Source organism: Canis lupus, chromosome 6, assembly GCF_011100685.1.
Source record: "Canis lupus familiaris isolate Mischka breed German Shepherd chromosome 6, alternate assembly UU_Cfam_GSD_1.0, whole genome shotgun sequence".
Lineage (NCBI taxonomy): Eukaryota > Metazoa > Chordata > Mammalia > Carnivora > Canidae > Canis > Canis lupus.
In genome coordinates this window covers 42,230,617-42,250,751 of record NC_049227.1, presented here as the reverse complement: position 1 = coordinate 42,250,751, position 20,135 = coordinate 42,230,617, and the positions used below count along the sequence as shown (strand labels likewise).

Sequence of the window (20,135 nt, the reverse complement as noted above, 5' to 3'; positions counted from 1 at the left end):
TGGCATTTGAGTGAAGACGTGGGAAGTGGGGAAGCAGGCTGTGCGGATATGTGGAAGGAGCACATTCTATTTCGGAGGAGGCAATAAACAAAAAGGCATTGGATGTGTCTGGCATCTAGTTCAAGGAGACTAATGAATCTAGAACAGGAGGGGAGAGGCATAAGGACATGTGTTCAAGGGGCTAGTGGGAGCTAGGTTATGAGGGTCTTGTGAGCCAGGTAGGACTTTGGTGTTTACTCATGGTGATATGGGAGCCATTACAGGTTCTGAGCAGAGAAGCAACTTGATCTGACTTCCGTCTTTGAAGGATACCTCTGGCTGCCATAGAGAGTCTGAGGGGGCATGGGTGGAACAGGAAGACATACCAGAAGGCTCCATCCTTGGAGCCATCCAGGTTCTAGAATTCATGTAGGTGAGCGGTGACTGCAATTTGAGTCCAGGTGATGGCAGTGGGAGTGATAAGCGGTCGGATTGGGGATATATTTAGGAAGTAGGGTCAACAAGATTTGTTGTTGGATTGGACGTGAGGGGAGAGAGAAAGAACGATCAAGGATGGCTCCAAGGTCTTTTGCCTGAGTGCCTAGAAGCATGGGCTTGACATTTATGGAGACAAGGGCAGATGGTGAGAGGAGCGGGTTCAAGACTACTTGTTTGGGCCATGGCAGGTCTAAAATGTCTGAGAGATACCGAGTTGGAGATGTGAGTAGGCAGTTGGACAGATGAATCTGCAGGTCAGGTGGAGATAGAAATTTGAGAATCAAAGAATTTAAAGCTGTGGACAGTGAGAAGGAGAAGAAAGCTGAGCCCTGAGCACCAGGAACCAACATTTAGAGTTTGGGGGAAGAGTAGCCAATGTGGGAGAAGGAGGAGGAGGAAGAAGAGGAGGAGGACAGAGACATGGATACATTGATCCCAGAGGTAAAGCAGAGAAACTACTTTAAGGAGGGAGTGGCCAGCCAAGTCCGAAATTGCTGAGAGGTTAGGCAATGAGCACTGAGAAATGAGCAGTACACCTGGCAGCAGAGGGGTCCCTGATGAGCTCCACAAGAGCTGTTTTGGGGACAAAGTCTGAGAGTGGTGGGTTCAAGGGAAAATGGGACATGAGGAATTGGAGACAAGTGGTAAAGACCACCTGTTTTCAGGAGTTTTGCTATCAAGGGGAGTGAGAAATGAGAAATGGGTGGAAACTGGAGAGAGCCATGGGATCAAGGGTGTTATTTCAGAACTTTGCACAATGATAACAAAAATCCATCATACACTGCTGGAGGGAAGGTGGACTGGCGCAGCTGCTTTGGAAAACAGCCCGGCAGCTCCTCGAGAGGTCAGACAGAGTTAGTGTGCGATCCGGCAGTTCCACTCCTAGGCACATCTCCAAGAGAACCAAAAACACGTTCACACAAAAACTTGTACACAAACGTTCGTGGCAGCATTATTGACAACGGCCAAAAAGTAGAAGCAACTCAAATGAACTGTTGAACGGAAAAATCAAGAGTAGTATGTTTATCTGATGGAATATTATTAGGCCATAAACGGGAATGAAGTCCTGACGTGCTACAGCGTGGATGTACCCCAAGCACAGTACACTGAGTGAAGAGGCCAGTCACAAAAGACCACACATTGTGTGATCCCGTTAATGTGAAATGTCCAGAATAGGCAAAAACTGTGGAGACAGAAAGTAGACTAGTGGTTGCTTAGGGCTGGGTTTGAGGGGAGGTTGGGGGATGAATGCGGGGTATGGGCTTTCTTTTTGGGGTAATGAAGACGTCCTAAAATCGCTTGTGGTAATGGCTGCACAGTTGTGCGATGTGCTAAAAACCGTGAAATCATATGCTTTGTAAAAATCCAGCAAAGACTGGGAAGTCAGTGCTATTGGTGGAGGGGACCAGAGTCCTTGAATGAGCAAGAGAGGTGGGACCCGGTGTCCAAGCAGAGAAGCGAGGAGGAGGGGAGAGGGCCAGCCTGTGGGCGCGCACGCTGGCAGCAGAGAAGGTGGTGAGGCGCCCCTCACCGCGGGAGCTCTCCTCCCACGTGCGCTCAGGGCCACGGTGTGCGGTGCAGTCGGCCAGCACGGCGCAGCTCCACCTGCGGGTCCCAAGCAGGACACTTCCTCCTGCTTCACGCCTCGGAAAGCATGCTATTTCCCAGTTAGTAGGTACTGAGAACAACCCCGTGTTTCATAATGGGGGTGCTTCAGCCCATTTAAAGTCCTAGTGACCTTGGGGCAGGGGTTATTCTTGCATTTTGCACGTGGGGAAATTGACACATAGGGAGGTTATAGAGCTCGTCCAGGGTCCCAAGGGGTGCGTTCGGTGACTTCTCCAGCTATGCTCAGCTGCCTGGGGGCAGGCCCAGAGTCGGTGGAGGCCTGGAGCAGAGTCAGGAGGCGCTGACAACAGGGGACATGGAGAGAGGTGGTAGGGGAGTTAAGAGGGTAACAAGGGCATAACCAAGTGATGGACCATTGACTAAGCCAATGAAGAAAGGAAGTTAGGCTACAGACAGCGTAGGGGAGTGAGATGTAGGTGAGTCCCAGGGAGGCTGAAGAATTTTTGGAGTCATGATATGAAGAGTGAGCTGGAAAGGTAGGGTGCTTTGGGGTGCAGGGTCCTTAACTTTGAGACCCTATTGGAGCAGAGCTTTCAGATATGACAGAGGCCTTGACACAACCCTAGGAGTGGGGTGAAGGACAGGATTAGTGGGAGGGAGGAGTGGAGGGGACCAAGAACTCTGATGGCAGTAGAGGGACGGAGAGAGAATACCGTAGAATAGGAGCAATGACTTGGAGGAACAGCTTACACCCCGTCTGCCTCCAGGCCCAGCACAGCCTTCCTGAGAACAGCCTGCATCCGGGCTCTAGGGGTAGCTCGGCCTTAGCTCCACACACCCCCACCCCCACCCCCCCACCCCACCCCCGGCCAAGGAGCTGGCTGGTGCATCAGGATGCCGGCAGGCCCTGGGAGCGAGCGACCAGGCCCGGGGCTCCCTTGAGCAGACTGTGGGAGCGGGGCTGAGAGTGCACAGGGGCTGCAAGGGCAGCCTGCCAGGAGCCCCCAAACTCTGTGGGCTCCCAGCTCTGCACGATGAGGAAATAGCAAGACTGGGCAGGGTGGTGGACTCCTCTGGTGTGGACGGTAGGGGAGAAAGGGGAATACACACACACACACACACACGTAAATATGTATGTTGGGGGGCGTGTCACTGACATACACATAAAATTGCCCCAGACAGGCGTGCAAGCAGCAGCTCTCATGGTCACGTGTGGCGAAGAGGAAGCGTGTCTGGATACAGCGTGGGGCAGAGGAGGCCTTGCTGTGCCTTTTGTGCTTTTTGAGGTTTAAAACACGTGTCATCAATTGAGATGAAAGCTGCGCAGTCCTCCGGGGCCAGGCCAGCACAACCCGAGACGTGTGCAGCTTTGGCATCTGCCTCTCACCCCGCCATGTCCGGGCTCTGGACACGCGAGGGTCGTCCCCCGTGAACCAGAGTGCCCCAGGGCCAGAGCACGTGCTGACCCTTAGAGGGGAGGGGTCCCGGGCAGGGGGCGCCAGAGCTCCTCGACCCCCACGAGCAGCGCAGGGCTCAGGCAGGACGCCCGGGTAGGCCAGCCCTGCTGCCAGAGGCTGCTCTCTGGAGCCCAACTGTGGTTGGGATCCCGGCTCATCATTCCGGGGTGAGAGGGCAAGGTCCCCGGGGAACTCGCTCAGCGGCCTCAGCCGCGGGTTAGGGTGAACTCTGGGAGCTCCCTGACAGCCTGGCCAGGGGAGCACAGAGGCTGCTCCTGGCCGCGCATGGGAAGCCTTAGTCATGGTCATTATCTCCGTCGCGAAGGGGACGCTGTACCTGGGCAGTGGGAAGCCGGCGCTCCAGTGCCATCTGGTGTCTCGCGGCCGCGGTGGCTCTCGCCTGGCAGGTGCCGGCAGGGCTGAGAAGCAAGGGCGCTCCAGTCACGCACCAGCTCAGGCCAGGAGCTCAGGAGCTGCTTGTAGATTCCAGAAGCATCTTCACGCCGCTGACTCAAATGCGTGAGACACCTTGCACTCTGCTTGAGGAAGTGACTCAGCCCTTGTGCCAAGGAAATGACAGGAAGCCCTTGCCGTGATTCAGGGCAGGCCTCCCAAGGGGGGTGCAAGCCTTGTCTTCAGTGGAGAGAGCCCGTCTCCCACCTCTCCTCTTGAGTCACATCCTGATGTTTGGCAAGGATGTTGGGCTTCCTGAGGTCTGGCCGTGGGTTCATCCTTCATGGACACTATGATCAGGACCCTGGCATTATGAAACAGGACCCCAGAAATCCTGATAGAGCTCCTCTGTCTTTTTAAATTTTTTTGAAAGGTTTTATTCATTTATTTGAGAGAGATAGAGAGAGAATGAGAGCGCACAGGGACATAGGGAGGAGCAGAGGGAGAGGGGAAGCACTGAGCAGGGAGCCCAATGCAGGGCTCAGTCTCATGACCTAAGCCAAAGGCAGATGCCCAACGGACTGAGCCTCCCAAGGCGCCCCCTAAGACCTTGCTGGAATTATGCATCAGCACCCCAGAAATCCTGAGAGAGCCCCTTTAAATTCAAGGAACAACAGTCATCGAATCCTAAAGGTGCCTGACTCAATTTACCTGTAGATGAATGTGGAGATCTAGTCATCTCCATCAGCAAGAGAGTTCCTCCATGCCCCATCCGGAGGAGTGTCCAGGGGCTGCTCACATAGGGCACTGTTCTTCTCAAAGCTCAAGCTTTGGCACTGTCAGATTCTTTCCTGGGGCCTCATTAATATCAGATTTGGATCTACCAATTTTCTTCAAAATAATCTAGGGATGGGGAGTGGTGGATACAGGGAGACCAGATTGGCCCTATGTTGGTAATTGTTGAAAATGAGTGATGGGGCAGCCCGGGTGGCTCAACGGTTTAGCGCTGCCTTTGGTCCAGGGCCTGATCCTGGAGACCCGGGATCGAGTCCCGCATCGGGCTCCCTGCATGGAGCCTGCTTCTCCCTCTGCCTATGTCTCTGCCTGCCTCTCTCTCTCTCTCTCTCTCTCTCTCTGTGTGTGTCTCTCATGAATAAATAAAATCTTTTTAAAAAAATCTTTTAAAAAAGATTTAAAAAATCTTCCATACATTTTAAAAAAGAGGAAAGAAGAGCAAACATACAGTCTTAACATACAAATAGTTTTTATTCCCATGCCAGACCATCACATCTAAGATATTCCTACCCTGTCCTTTGAGAGTCTGTCCCCCAAGTTATAGGGTCAGCTCCAATGATGCAGTTTGGGATTATGGCAGCCTCCCTAGGGTGGCTGTCTCCGTTTATGGAACTTGGCCACACACAGTGGCTGGGCCTAAGAATTTACCCATGTCTTATTTTTATGTTTAGGGAGGGATGTAAATCCTAACAATGATGTGTTTGGGTCTCATAGATGGTCCAGATCCTTTTGTAAAAACTTTAGTAATGATTGATATAGATGAAAAATGAACTAATCACTAGAAGAAGATGAAGAAGAGGAGGAGGCAGAGGACAGGGCAGGGGGGAGGAGGGAGGGGGAAAAGCAAGAGAGAAGGAAAGGAAGCCAGCATTAAAATAGCCATGTTTTGGAAAGTAGAAGTTTAAAGCCATAAGGATCTTCTTGTCCCAGGAGCCTGGATCCTAGCACCGAAAGGCCAGTATGGTTTCACAGCTCCAGGTCTGGTCCTTCTGCTCGGCTCACCCTGAGGAAGCAGCCTGGTCGGACTCTCTTGCCCCCCACCCTTTTCCTGTCTTCCCATGCCTCAGACTCTGCTTACAGGAAGATGCACAGGAGATGGGCTCCCCTCCCCCCAAGAAACACAAAGTATCGAAAAGGAGGCAGACCTAGAAGCCTGTCATGCAGGTACTGACCAGAGCTGTGAGAGCCCTGGGACCATGACTAGCTCTCCCAGAGGAGAGAGGAGAAATCACTGCCCAGGGAGGAGGCGATATTTGTGCTGGGCTTTGAGAAATAAATAGGAGTTTCACCAGAATGTGAGTAGGAGGAAGGGAATTCCAGGCAGAGGGAACAGCCTGGGCAAAGGACAGAGGTGTGAGACCACAGCACTTTTGAAGAGCAAGTTCACTGCATTTGGAAATGGGAACAAAGACTGGAAAAAGATTTGCCAGCAGTCGGGGAACCATCGAGGATTTTTCCACATGCAAGGGAGACCACCAGGGCTGTGTCCATCTCAATCTACCGTTTCTTACAAAATCTTGTGCTGCTTCTTGCTTGGAACTCACCAGACCAGCCACTGGGTCTAGGTTTCTACCCCGAGGGAAGTGCCTGGGTTCCCCCTCCTTGGTAGAACTGACATTTGTAAGCATCAGTGAATGCTTGCATGCCTTCCAGGTACAAGGAATCCCTCTGCCCATTTTCCAGAATTTTCTGGGAGGATCATTTAAGAACCCACCCAGGAGACAGGTGATGTTTCCCAGCGGGATAGGGCTTTGCTCTTCTTTTAAAAATAGTCTTCAAATTTCTGTATAGGCCTCTGTTTCCTTACTCACAATGCCAAAATCCAAATAGCCCTGAAAAACAAAAGTTGTTTTTACTTTCTCCTGGAACTCATTTGGTGGCAAAGTGACCTGAACAGATGTGAGGTTATTTATAGTCTTTATTGATTCACTTGGTGTGAATATTCATATGCTGCTGCAGAAATACTAATGTGTTTGATTATGGGGTGCCGCCCCAGACCCCGCTGGGGGTGTTATGTAATTATGTGGCATATGCACCATATTACCTTTCTAAAATAGAGTTAGGAATAAGAGCTGGAATTCCAAAACCATCTGGCCTCAGGGCTTTTAGGTAAGGAAATGTGGGCCTGTGCTACTTTGGTAAAGATGCCATTTGGATCACAGTGGACCCTCAACAGTGTGGGCTAACCCTACTCCATCTCTCTGGCGTCTCATTCTCCATGCTTCACTGGGGCGGTTTTAACCTGCTTCCACATGTCTGCACGCTCTGACCTCACCCCTAACAGATGATTTGGCCTCCTGCTTTGGAGGGTGAACAGGAGCCACCCAGACCCAAACTCCTTCACAGACACAAAATATTGAGACCCGCCTGCACCTGCCCCATCCCGTTCTCTTATCCTGGTCCCCCAGTGAGCAGCTCCAGCGTCTCCTATGGAAGACAGCTCCCCGGCCCTCTAGACCCTCTGCCCTCCATCCGCTTTTACCTGTTATCAAGTCACTGCATTAAAGACAAAAACTGAGGGGCACCTGGGAGGCTCAGTTGGCTAAGCGTCTGCCTTCGGCTCAGGTCATGATAGCGGGGTCCTGGGATGGAGCCCCGCATCGGGCTCCCTGCTCTGCGGGAAGCCTGCTTCTCCCTCTTCCTCTGTGTGTACTCTCTCATTCTCTCTCTCAAATAAATAAATAAATCTTTTTTAAAAATAAAGACAAAGACAAGATAACGAAAGCAACACCTCGTTGATTTCACGGTCTTCCCTGGACCTGCCACCCCTCTCCTCCCGTTCCAAGGTGAGCTTCTCCAAGCTGTTGGTTATCCACTTCTTTACCTTCGTTTCTTCCCTTCTGCTTCTCAGCTCTCCTGGCTCCTACCTGACTCTGGCCCCATTGCCTCCACAGCAGCTCCGACCCAGCCCACCCAGGACCTGCTCACCTTAGCCGGTTCTCCTGGTAGCACGGGCCCCCCTCCTCCCCATCTGGATCCAGCTTCCTCCTGCTCCCCTCCACCCCACCCCACCTGGTCTGGGCTCTCACACCTCCTCTCCCTCCCTTGTGAGGCTCTTTGCTGCACTGAATTTGGAGATGTTGCCTGGGCCTCTGGCTCGCCTCTTCTCACGACTCCACACTTAGGGCTTCAGTTCTTTCCGGCACACCTGCTCCTCCGGAGTCACATCTCCGGCTCAGCCTCTTCTCTGGACTCCAGACCCATTTGTCTGCCTGCCCACTTGACATCTCCTCTTAGATGCTGTAAAAGCACCTGAAACTCAGCACTTCTGCAGCCAATTCCTTGATCTGCCCCGTTCCCACCCTATCAAGACCTGCCCGTTTTCCTCAGACCCCATCAACACCCTGCCGCGTACAGCAGCTAGAAGCATAACTGTCCCCTTGGCATCTGACTCCCCAGCATTCCCCCGTCTCCAGTCCGAGTCTAGGGTCGGCTGGGTTGCTTCCCTCCTCCTCCGCTTCCCTTAGCGGTTTCCTGGATTAAGTGCTTTCTTAGGATCCCTACAGGACCTTTGATCTGACTCCTCCACCTCCCAGCCTCACCTGGACCTCTCCTGCCTTGTCCTGGCTGCTTCAAGCTACCTGGGTCCTTCCCTTAACTTCCACATGCCCTCTGTCCCACCTCGCCTCGGGGCCTCTGCACATGTTCCCTCTGTCGGAATGCTCTTCCCTCCCTTCTTAGCCTTGCTTTCGGGTCTCTCAGATGTCAGTTCAAGGATCCCTTCCCTGGGCTCCTGGCTGGCTCAAGTCCCCCTGTTACAGGCTCTCCGAGCATGGGGTACCTGGCCTGCACAGCCCCTGTCCAGGCCACAGCTTTCAACTCAGCACCTCTTTGTGGGGTCATTTGACAGTGGCCTTGTCTCCAGTTAGAATGTCAACTCCACGGGAGCTGGGACCTTGCCTGCTCTCGCTCTCTGTGGCTCCCCATCAGCTGGCGCTGGGCCTGGCTCACAGCAGGTGCCCGCGTTTGATGGATGAGCGGCTGCATGTCACAGTCACAGGGAGGCCACAGCATGTTACCACCGAGGGTGCAGAGAGCTGGAGGGCATGAGGAGGGTGTCACCTTCTTGTAGGTGTCGGGGGCTGTTAGCGCCTTAATGTCTGGATTCTGGCCTTTCTTGGCAGACCAAAGATGACTTTATATTGTGCAAGGTGTAGGGGACCTTAATCTCCCCTAGAGCCCACTTGCCTGCCAAGGCTCCATTTGCGTACTGACCCTGCAGGCCCTGCTACCATTGTGCTCCTCGCCCGCCTCAGCCTGAGGTGCCTCCCCCGGCCGTCCAGTCTTGCCAACACCTTCTCCGCTAGAGCAGTGACTGCAGGTGCCCACATATGCCCAGGGAGCTGCTGAGGCAGCGGGCCGGTGGGCCTCTGTCCTGGGCAAGCACTGGGTCGGTGCACACACGGGGGGACTGAGCCACAGGCCCGCAGCGATGGTGGCAGGGCCGGACCAGGTGGGCTTGTGCCTGCAGGGACGGCAAACTCTGTAGCGCCTCCTTGTCTCCTGGTCTGTCACTTGGGTCAGCCTCCACAGCGGAGGTGGGGGGCAGGGGGGACAGTCTGAGTAGAAGAGGCACCAGGAGATGCTGCTAGGGGGCGTCATGGGCCCCCTCAGACCACCTGTGCTTGAGTGATTCCTCTGCCCCAACAACCAGCTCCATTGCTCTGAGCAAGGAATTTTTACCTTGCGGGTCTCAGTTCACTCTTTCAAAATGTGAGTAATAACTCCTGCCCCTCACCAAGAAAACCCGTCCCCGCTAGGTCAGAGGCACTTCGGCAGGGTTCCTTGGCTACTTGCGTGCCAGCCGTTACCGGTGGCTGCCACATTCGATCCTCACCATTGCCGTGGGGTGGACACTATTGTTATTCCCGTTTTTCAGATGAGAAAACTGAGGCCCTTCTGTGATCTGGAGCACGTACATGTGTATGAATGAACGTTGGTCCTTTTTTTTTTTTCTAGGGAAAGAGTGATCAGGTGGGCAGGAGGGTGGTGTCTGTTCTCAGGGCTTCGAGTGCAGAAGGTATTGGTGAAATACTGGTGTTCTTAGTTCTCTGGTACTGTTGTGCAGGCTGTACACTGCACAACTCTAGGAGGGACCATTCAAGTGAATGGCACTCTCTGGAGTTGTGTGTGCAGCACGCATCGTACCTGATGGCCCTGAAGGTATTCCTCAGTAGGATAGCTCCACGGTAAGCAAAGTTGGCAGTTAAAGTCGGCCGAGAAGTACTGAGTAAGCACATAGTGTTTCTTTGATCTTACCTAAACCTCACAAGCATCCTCTGAAGCCGATGCTCCTGTTTGTCTGTGGCCTGTGCTTGGGGAAACTGCAGCTCAGAGGGGTTGGGGGACGCCCACGTTCATGCAGCCCAGTCTCCCACTCCACCGTGTGGCCTATGAGCTGGGGGGGCTGAGGAAAGGGGTGTGGCGGGAAACCATCATTGTGTGTCTCTGGTCCCCCGCGCCCACAGCTGGACAAGATGCTGGACCCCCAGGTGTGGCGGGAGGCGGCCACCCAGGTCTTCTTTGCCCTGGGGCTGGGCTTCGGGGGCGTCATTGCCTTCTCCAGCTACAACAAGCAAGACAACAACTGCCACTTTGATGCTGCGCTGGTGTCCTTCATTAACTTCTTCACCTCGGTGCTGGCCACCCTCGTGGTGTTTGCTGTGCTGGGTTTCAAGGCCAACATCATGAACGAGAAGTGTGTGGTCGAGTAGGTGGCATGTCCTCTCCTGTCCTTTCTCCTGTCCACCAGTCCTAGGCGGGGCGGGAGGGCCACGGAGCCAGAGTCCCCGTCTCCCCTCCCCGGGCTGACGGTGGAGGTCAGAGGAGCTCTCTGTGTCCCCAGCCGCGTGTCCCAGGCTCGGGTTCAGAGCCGTCTCCGTCATGGCCCGTGGGGGTGGGGAGGGTCCTGCCTGGGTGTCTGGCAGGTGCCTCCGGGTACTGTGCCCACCCCTGCCTTTTTACCTGGACCCCTCCACTTTGTGCTGTAGGAATGCCGAGAAAATCCTGGGGTACCTCCACACCAACGTCCTGAGCCGGGACCTCATCCCTCCCCACGTCAACTTCTCGCACCTGACTGCCAAGGACTACACAGACATGTACAGAGTCATCAAGGCCGTGAAGGAGGACCGTTTCTCAGCCCTGGGCCTTGACCCCTGCCTTCTGGAGGACGAGCTGGACAAGGTGTGGGACAGGCTGCCCTTCCCCGGGCTGGGCAGCAAGGCAGACGTGGGAGTGTGGGCCCCAGAGCCAGGCTGCGGACGGCTGGGGCCTGCACGCTGGCCTCAGAAGGCCGCCAGGGACTCACTGGCTGGCTCAGGAGCAAGGACCTACTATGTGTCCGGGGAGGGACTGAGGAAAGGTATCAGCCAAAGCCCGGCCCTCGACGGGGATGGGGCAGACACGCATCACAGAAATCACAGGAGTTGCACAGAGTGACTTGCAGAGTCATTGAATGGGATTCCTGTGTGTGGCTCACAGAAAATGAGCATTTGTGGTAAAGTCTGTTCCCTGCTGTCGATCCCCTTAGGCCCCGGGGACAGTGCTATGAAGCAGTGTTAGTATCGTCCCGTTTTACAGCTATGCAGCCTAGGAGTTGGGAGTGTTCTCACGGTCTCATGGCTGTGGGGAGAGCCAGGGTTCAAATGTCCAAGCTCCTGGGCAGCCCTTGATGCTTCTCTTCCTCCCTGGCCCCCCGCTGTCCCCACGGCAGCTCCCACTGCCACAGTGACCCCTTAGCCCCTGGGGTAGAGCCGCAGCATGGTACTTCCTCATTAGTGCTCGGGCCCAACTTTGGACACCTTGCTTCTATTCCCATCTGCACAGCTGGACGTTTTCAAATTAGAGGTGACAGGAGAGAGGACCATGGGGTCTTGGGCTTGCCAAGGCTTCCAGACAGAGGCAGTTCCCTTCAGCCCAGGCCAACCCTGTCCTTCTTCATGAAGCTAGGGAAGGTGACGTTTCCCCTGTTCTGATGCCGGGGCTCCACATTCAGTCAGCGGCATACTACTGGTCCCACCCCAATGCTGACGGAGCCGTGTCTTGTCCCCTTTGCCCTTCCCATGTGATCAAGAGCAAAGGCTCCAGGCTGGGGACCCCTGCCCTGTTTCTGCCCCAGGTGACCAGCAGTATAAAGGACCCCTCCTTCCATGAGACCCTGCCCCATTCTCATGGGCATGGCCTAGTCCTCTAAATATAACTAGGACTATGACAGGTTTTTTTTTTTTTTTTCTTATACAGTAGGACCTCGATAACGTCCAAATGGCAAGAACTACACACTCACACAGTGGAGAGGTGCTCCCTCAGAGTTACTGGTCCTTACAGGAAATGTAAAAGTGTGTGGTCACTTGCCCCAGGAGCAGGGGCCCAAGCATTAATGCAGTGGCTCTCTCCCTCGACTGCCCATCAGAGTCACCTGGGGACTTAATGAAACCCAGCTACCCAGCTCTACCCCCAAACCAAGCAAATCCCTCTCCAGGGTGAGACCCAGACATTGGTGTTTTAAAGGCTGCAGTGTGGTTCCATCAGGCAGCCGAGGCTGAGCCCATTACATTCAAGTCTGGAGTTCAGGGCTGGGAGCTCCCACAGCGGTGGCTGGAGCAATCAGGGAAGACTGCCTAGAGGAGCAAGGTCTCAAGCTGGGTGTATTTCTAAATGTGAGCATCTTCATCTGAATCACCTGGGATCCCTGTACCACGTGTAGCTTCCAGGTCCCGCAGGTGAACTTCAAATTGCTGTCTTCCTCCTTGGGGTAGGGGGGATTCCGATGCTCACTCAAGTTTGAGACCCACTGACTGGCCAAAGGCAGGAGGATTTAGGTGAGGGCACCGGTTCCTGTGAAAGAGGGAAGAGCTGTTCTCAGAGCTCCAGGGCCAGAGATGAGGGGGCAGGGGGCTCCCGGGAGCCATGTGGGCATCACTGAGTGCTTGCCTTCCACCCCCCCACCCCAGTCCGTGCAGGGCACAGGGCTGGCTTTCATCGCCTTCACCGAGGCCATGACGCACTTCCCTGCGTCCCCCTTCTGGTCTGTCATGTTCTTCCTCATGCTCATCAACCTGGGTCTGGGCAGCATGATTGGGACCATGGCTGGCATCACCACACCCATCATCGACACCTTCAAGGTGCCCAAGGAAATGTTCACAGGTAAGGCCTCCTGGCCGCCCCCACTCCCCCGCTGGCCTTGCGGGCTGCCCTCGGGGACCACAGTCAGGACGTGCCTATGACCTGAGACTCCACACTGACAAGGCCCCTGCTGCCCGCACTGGGATGCAGTCGGAGCCCGGCTCACCCCCCCAGAGAAGAGCACTCGAGAGCCGGGAGAAGGCTGTCTGGGAATCTGTGCTAAACCCGAGCTGGGGGCAGCCTGTCTCAGGTCATTTGCCGAATTCTCTTGGGCAGGGGTGCCCTCCCTTCGTGCTGGCCTGTACCCTGCTCCATCTCTGTCACTCTGGCCCTGGGCTGCTCCCGTCCTAGAAGAGTGGGAGCTCAGAACCCCAGTGTTTGGATCCCACTCCCTTGAAGGCCTTCGGGGAGGAGGGGTGGGAAGGGAGGGGCCTGGGTGCCCCCCAAGACCCCCGGGCCCCGCCCACCCTACACCTTTGCCCCCACACCGGCCTCCCGGCTCTCTGTAGTGGGCTGCTGTGTCTTTGCATTCTTCGTGGGGCTGTTGTTCGTCCAGCGCTCCGGGAACTACTTTGTCACCATGTTTGATGACTACTCGGCCACCCTGCCGCTCACCGTCATCGTCATCCTTGAGAACATTGCCGTGGCCTGGATCTATGGAACTAAGAAGTAAGGGGGACAAGGGGGAAGGGGTGGGGAGAGGAGGAGGGGTGTGCCTCTCAGGACCCCCTGGGGAGTGCCGGGTTCCCAGGGCCGCTTCTGAGTGGAACAGGAGACCACAGGGTCAGAATGTCACAGTTGAAAATGCCCTTAGAGATCATTTGGGGAAACTGAGACTCAGAGAGAGGGCGTGACTACCCAAGGCCCCTTGGCTGGTGAGAGGCAGAGCTAGGCTGAGCACACCAGTGTCCTGGGTGCAGGTGCTGGCATTACCCTAAACTGCCTTAAGTTACCATAGCCCCTTACCTGAGAACCAACTCTTCAGAGTTCTTTTAAGTTTGTTAAACACTTACTGGGGACACAGGAGGCCCCTGCCCTCAGAGGGCTCTTGAACTTCGGCAGCCGAGAGAGTTTTCCGGTGATCTAAGTAGGGGTGTGTGCCGAGCTGTGGTTTGGGGCTGAAGTGTGGGGTCAGGTGGGGTAAGGGAAGTCAGCCGTGAGGAAGGATTGGGTGTCTTGGCCTGAGCCTAGGGCAGAGCCACACTCGCTGTCTGCCCCAGGCCTCGTTCTTCATTTAGTAAGTCTGTGTGCCTGGGAAGCCCCAGGGCCCGGCCCCTCCTACTCTCTGCAAGGCCAGGGCTCCCCTGATGTCTGCACCGGGTCTTAGAATCAGGCTCTCTCACCGTCCTGCTATGGCCATCGTCTTCCTCCAAGAACGTCGGCGGGGATGCGGTGGTAAGACGGGAGCAGCCCTGTGAGCCCGGGGTGGAAGATGCTGTGAGACGAGGGCCTGACTCTTCCGCAGTCTTGTGAAGCCCCTGTATGCCTTCTCAGAATGTTGTTTTTAAGTGGATAAGAGAAAAATATATAGGTTCCTATAGGAAATGAATTAAGTTGAAAAATAACAAAAATACAGTTTGAAATCTGAAATGGTAATGTATGTGTAGTTTATTTTTACTGTATTAAAGTCAGAAGATCTAGCTAGGGTAATAATAATGGTAATTGTGAAATAGTGATAAATGTAAATGATGTTTGTAGGTAGCTTCAAGTGTAACCTGACAGGAAGATACTGTCATTTAACTAACTGGTGACAGTCTCAGGTCCCGCTAATAACGCTGTGGTTGCTTGCATGTACAAAAGAAAGAAATGCAAGATTTCAGTTAGGTGTTATTCAAGTAGAGATGATTTTTTTTTAGTGACATTCACATACAGCCTACAGTTACCATCATCCCACCCCCAGACCCCCAGGTTAGAAACCCCCAAGTCGGGGCCTCTGGACGCTGGGGAAGTGCACTGCACCTCGTTTCCAGCAGGGGGCAGTCTAGAGCCAGGCCAGCGGGAGTGGGGCTGGGAGCTGGGTGGCTGCAGGGTTCCCCCAGTGCCTGCCCACCTGCTGGGCATGTCCTGGGAGGCCAACATATCCCTGGGTGGGGTGTGACCTGAAGTATTCAGAGGCTAGCAGGCGCCACCAGAGCCTGCGCAGACGCCAACCGGGGCTACCCAATAATAAACTGGGAGCCCTGAATGTGAGGAATGGAAGAGGCTGGGAAGGAGGGACTGGTCCCTGAGGGCTTCCTGGAGGAGGCGGTTGTTGGGGAATGAGCGGGTTCCACGGGGATGCCAATTCCAGGCCCTCTGTGCCCCTGGCAGGTTCATGCAGGAGCTGACGGAGATGCTGGGCTTCCGGCCCTATCGCTTCTATTTCTACATGTGGAAGTTCGTGTCTCCACTGTGTATGGCTGTGCTCACCACAGCCAGCATCATCCAGCTGGGGGTCACGCCCCCGGGGTACAGCGCCTGGATCAAGGAGGAGGTGAGGGGGCACCTGAAACCCCAGGGTTGCTTCCACCCAACAGGCAATAGACGTAAACCCTTATAGGGTAGCTGCCGTGTGCCGGCCCCGCCAGGGTGTCCCCGGCCGCGCCAGGGCCGCCGTCTTTACCACGGCCCATAGCACAGAGAGGTGGCTTTATCCCCATAGCACACGTGGGGAGACCGAGGCTCAGAGAGGTCGACACTCTGGTCCAGTCTTTCTAACCCATGTTCTCTCTCCACGTCTGTGGGCTGAATCACCCATCCACTTTACAGCTGTAGAAACTGAGGCCCGGGGGAGCTCAGGCCTTCCCCAAAGGCGACCGGCTAACGCAGGTAGCCACCCGAGGGCCTCCCTGTCAGCTGGTGCCCAGCCCGGACGGCAGGTGGGGGTGGTGGCGGGAAGAGCAGGCCCGGCGGTCCCGGGAGGGCGAGCTGTCGGGCGGCGGTGGCAGCGGCAGCCCTCACCCCGTGCCCCACTAGGCTGCCGAGCGCTACCTGTATTTCCCCACCTGGGCCATGGCCCTGCTCATCACCCTCATCGTCGTGGCCGCCCTGCCCATCCCCGTGGTGTTCCTCCTGCGGCACTGCCACCTGCTCTCCGACGGCTCCAACACCCTGTCCGTGTCCTACAAGAAGGGCCGCATGATGAAGGACATCTCCAACCTGGAGGAGAACGACGAGACCCGCTTCATCCTCAGCAAGGTGCCCAGCGAGGCGCCCTCCCCCATGCCCACCCACCGCTCCTACCTGGGGCCTGGCAGCACGTCCCCCCTGGAGACCGGCGGCAACCCCAACGGACGCTATGGGAGCAGCTACCTCCTGGCGGGGACCCCGGAGTCGGAGCTGTGACAGCCCGCCCCTGCCCCGCCCGCCCTGGACCCGCCCTCGCCCCGCCCCTTCTGCCCAGGGGTTGGGGGCTGCCCTCCTGGCCCACCCTGCTCCCAGCCCGCTTCCCCTATACCTGAGCAGGGGCTCGGAGACACCGTCCCCAGCCCAGGCTCCCACTCTGTCTAACCTCCGGATCCTCTCACCGAGTTGCAGGCCACTAACGGGAAGAGCCCTGATTCCCAGCACGGGGAGACAGCGAGTGGCCACTGTAGGGGTGCCCCCCACCCTCTCTCCCTGTAACCTGGCACCTGTGGTTCCGAGGCCCCGGGCAACCTCTGTGCTGCCCGGTGGTGGTGAGAGGCACCGGGTGGGGCAGGATGCGGTGTGGGGCGTCCCAGAGGGCGCAGATTTAAGGTTGGGGACGGGACCATTGTGCAGGGACGCAGGGCCCAGACTTGGCATGGAATCTGGTAGAGGCCCCAGGTTGTTTGGTGAGGCAGCTGGAGCTCTCTGGCTTGAGCTCAAGCCTTGGCAGCAGGAGGGCGGTGGGGATGGGGGCCTCTCAGCCTGGGACTCTGGGTGCACTGTCCCCTGTCCTTGGCCCACCTGGGGCAGGGTGTGTCCTGCATCCTGCCTGGGAGGGCGGTGATCGCCTGGGGCCCTTCCCCATCTCCAGGAGGGCTTGGCCTGCCCTCTCCGTCCCCACCCTGGAGGCCACTTCCTGGGGGGAGTGGGGGTGCAGTACACAGGTTTCCAGAGCACCCTTGAGGGTTCACAGCACAATTCAGATGGTTTGGAGCACAATTGTGAAGCACACTCTCACCTGGGGCCCAACTTTCTTGCTAGCGGCAGCTTCTTTCCTGGAATGGAGGGTCCTTAGAGTTCAGGGGCTTGTACCCAGGAAACCTCACCCCTGGGGAAAGATGGATAATTTCACTGCCCTCGTTGGGCTGCCACTCACTCTCCTTGTGCAAGCACAGTCAGCATGGCGTGCACATCGTGTGCAAATACCTCGGGAGCCTTCCCCAAGATGCCCAGCCCTGTGGAGGGGAGGCCGTGGGCAGTGCTGTGGATGCAGGAGCCTGCCGAGAGGAAGGGCCGGGTCTCTGTCCTGGGGCCCAGCGCCCCCAGCCTCCCACCCACTCTGACCTGAGGCCTCCCCTGGAAGCGGGCTGCTGTCAGAGTACAGGCCGGGAGGATCCGAACCCGGCTGGACACAGTGCCTGCAAAGGGATGGATGGACTGGTGGCAGGATGGTTGCATGGGTGCGTGGGTGCGGATGAATGGAAGGCGGGCAGGCAGGCGGGACCCCAGGACTCCATCTCTGAGGGCTGCCGTGGGGAGAGCAGCAGCAGGTCACAGCGCTAGGTCTGGGCATCTTCAACGGAAGGCCGTGCGTTCCTCTTGTGTTCTCAGCATGGGGAGGGACAGACTAGGTCCAGAGTTCCTTCCCTCATCCCTCAGCCGCTCAGTTCCCCCCTCTTGCCTGAAGGGGGTCCATCCTCCCACCTTGCCATTTCCTTCACTCACCCCTCCCCCATCTGCTCCCGTTTCCAGCCCTCTGGCCACACCTGTCCTTTTTGAGCATGATGCGGGGGAGGAGACCCATGTCTCCCTAAAGACATGAGCCTTCGAGGCGCCACATCCCTCCTTAGCCACCCTCACCTCACACCTCCTACCTGGCCCCCATGCCTAATCCCAGCAGATTTAGCAACAGGAGAAGCAAGGCCCCAGGAGAGACACTCTACTATATATACTCTCTACATATTCTATTTCTATTGTATATTCAATCTGTACATGTGGGTGTAAATGCTGTTAACTGACAAACCCAATATTATACTGTGGCTGGTGGACTATTTTCATCCTTAGTGCTGTACAGATCTATTTTCATTGTATATTTGATATATTTTTAATTTTGTAGCGTGTGGCTGGGCCAGGCCCCAGCCTGCCAGCCTGCAGTAGGGCGGCTGAGCTGGGCTGTCTGCTGGTTCCTAGGGGCTGGGTAGTCCTTGTAGCCTTTCGCCGTAGGCCAGGCCCTGTCCCGGCTGTGTCTCTGCTGCATTAGACACGGGGCCTGGAGCTTGGTGTATGCGTGTGTACGCGTGTATGTGTGTGGCGTGTGCACATCCGTGGGCGTGGGTGTGTGTGTAGGGTGATTTGTGATTCCCAGTGTTCACCGCCTTCCTGAAGACCACACCGCCCTCCCCCGGCCTCCTTCTCCTCCCGGCTGTGAGGCAAGGCCTCGGGGCAGGGTGCTGTGGGGGAAAGGCAGGTGTTTCTTACGGGTGACTCACTGCCTGCACACCACTGGGCTTGTGGGGAAACAGGGAAGGAGGGGCTTTGCGGGGGGCGGGGGGGGGAAGTCCCTAAATTTATTTTCTAGCCAACCTCTCGCTGTTCCCACTGGACTCACAAACTCTTCATCCTGAGGAAAAGCGCTGGGTTTCTTAAGATGGTGAGACCCCAGGAGAGCATCTCACAGCATCTCCGTCCCCTTTGTCCTTGAGACGGTTCTGAAAGGAACAGCTTTCCCCTGCGCTGCTGACACACACTCCTGTCCTCACGCCTCAGGGGAGCTGGGAGTGGGGGGAAGCCTGGGGCCAAGGACGGGGGCATCTGACCAGGTACCATCCAGCCCCAGATCCCCCGGAGGAGCGGGGGTGCCGGAGAGGGGTGAGCCCCCACATCCTTATATGGGCTCCCCATCCCTTACTGGATTTGGTGCTGTCCACGCAGTGCCCACAGGGGACGGTGGACTCGGGGCAGGGCGTGTCTGAATGAGTCCCCTGGTCCCTGCTCCTGCCTGTCCTCCAGGCCCCGTCACCAGCTTCTTGCTCAGATGCCCTCTGTCCACTGAGCCAACATGAAGCCCGAGATCCAGCTGGGGATGGATGGGGAGGGCACACTGGTTGATTGACACCAGCACGGTTGGCCTTGCCCTCCAGCAGGACATCTGAGGGGACATCCAGCTCCTAGTGCCAGGAGAAGCCTTCGTGGGTCTCCTGCCACAGGCTGCGGCTGGGGCTGGAAGCTGTGTTGTGCCGGGCCCCAAGCAGGCCTGCAGTATTATGGGCGGGGGGGCCCCCTTCTGGCCCTCCTCACAGCGGCACCCCCAGAGTACTCCCGTGGTAGAAAAGAGTGGAGACCACAAGTTGGAACGCACCTGACTCTCTGAGCATCCACGAGGCCTTGAAACTGGGGGCCTGCTGCCCCCCCTCACCGGAAGCCTAATGACTGGGGTTGGGAGAAGGAGGGCCCAGCGTCCGTCCTCACCCCGAGCGCTGCTTTGTATAGTCCCAAGCACACATGGCAGGCATCGCTTTTGGTTCTGGTGCAAGTTCAGAACAATTCAAGTCCATGTGCCCTGTGACGGGCCAGAGCCCTGGGTCCAGACCACGCAGCCCAGGGGAGGGGATGAGGCATCATCACCCACCAGATCCCCTCCTTTCCTCTCCTCCACCCCCCTCATGGTGTGCAATAAAGTGTCTGTTCTTACCAAATTTCTCTTGCCTTTCTGACCTGCTCCAGGCTCAGGGAGAGGGGATGGGGAAGCCAGAGATCTGAGCAGAGGCTCTGGGTGGGGAGGGGTGTGGGGACAAGCATGGACAGGATGGGGTAGAGAGGACTGCGGTGGGGTTGTGGGTGCTGGCTGGCTGAGGAGTTCCGGGAGGATGAGGAGGGATGCAATAAGAAAAAAATCGTATTTTCCTAAGAATTGTGCTAGGTGAACTGAACAACACACACACCTGTAGCAGGCCTTACTGGGGTCCAAATACCCCCCACACAAAATCTCACGTGAGCAGCCTGGGAGGCAGGTGCTCTGTGCTCAGGTTTTCCTGGGTGGGGGGAGAATGAGGCTCCGTCTCACATGAGGACAGTGTTCAGTGTCACTTCCGTGGCCTTGCGGGGAGATCCTGCCTTAGTGCCAAGAGCAGCCGTACCCGTCCCTCTGCAAGGGTGGGGCTAGGGGCTTCCGGGGTCACGGGGAGCCAGCCACGCTCTAAGTTCTGATACTTTGCA

At 56.4% G+C, this 20,135-nt stretch overlaps 1 protein-coding gene across 1 annotated transcript in view; it reads left to right on the top strand.

Annotated features, from left to right (window-relative positions):
- SLC6A17 (solute carrier family 6 member 17) overlaps positions 1–19,615 on the top strand; it is a 49,444-nt gene extending 29,829 nt beyond the window's left edge. The window contains exons 7-12 of the mRNA XM_038541044.1: positions 10,160–10,401; positions 10,682–10,874; positions 12,641–12,833; positions 13,322–13,481; positions 15,123–15,285; positions 15,768–19,615. Of these exons, the coding sequence (XP_038396972.1) occupies positions 10,160–10,401; positions 10,682–10,874; positions 12,641–12,833; positions 13,322–13,481; positions 15,123–15,285; positions 15,768–16,136 (1,320 nt within the window). The 3' untranslated portion in view covers positions 16,137–19,615. The remainder of the gene's footprint in view (positions 1–10,159; positions 10,402–10,681; positions 10,875–12,640; positions 12,834–13,321; positions 13,482–15,122; positions 15,286–15,767) is intronic.
- The last annotated feature ends 520 nt before the right edge of the window (positions 19,616–20,135 follow it).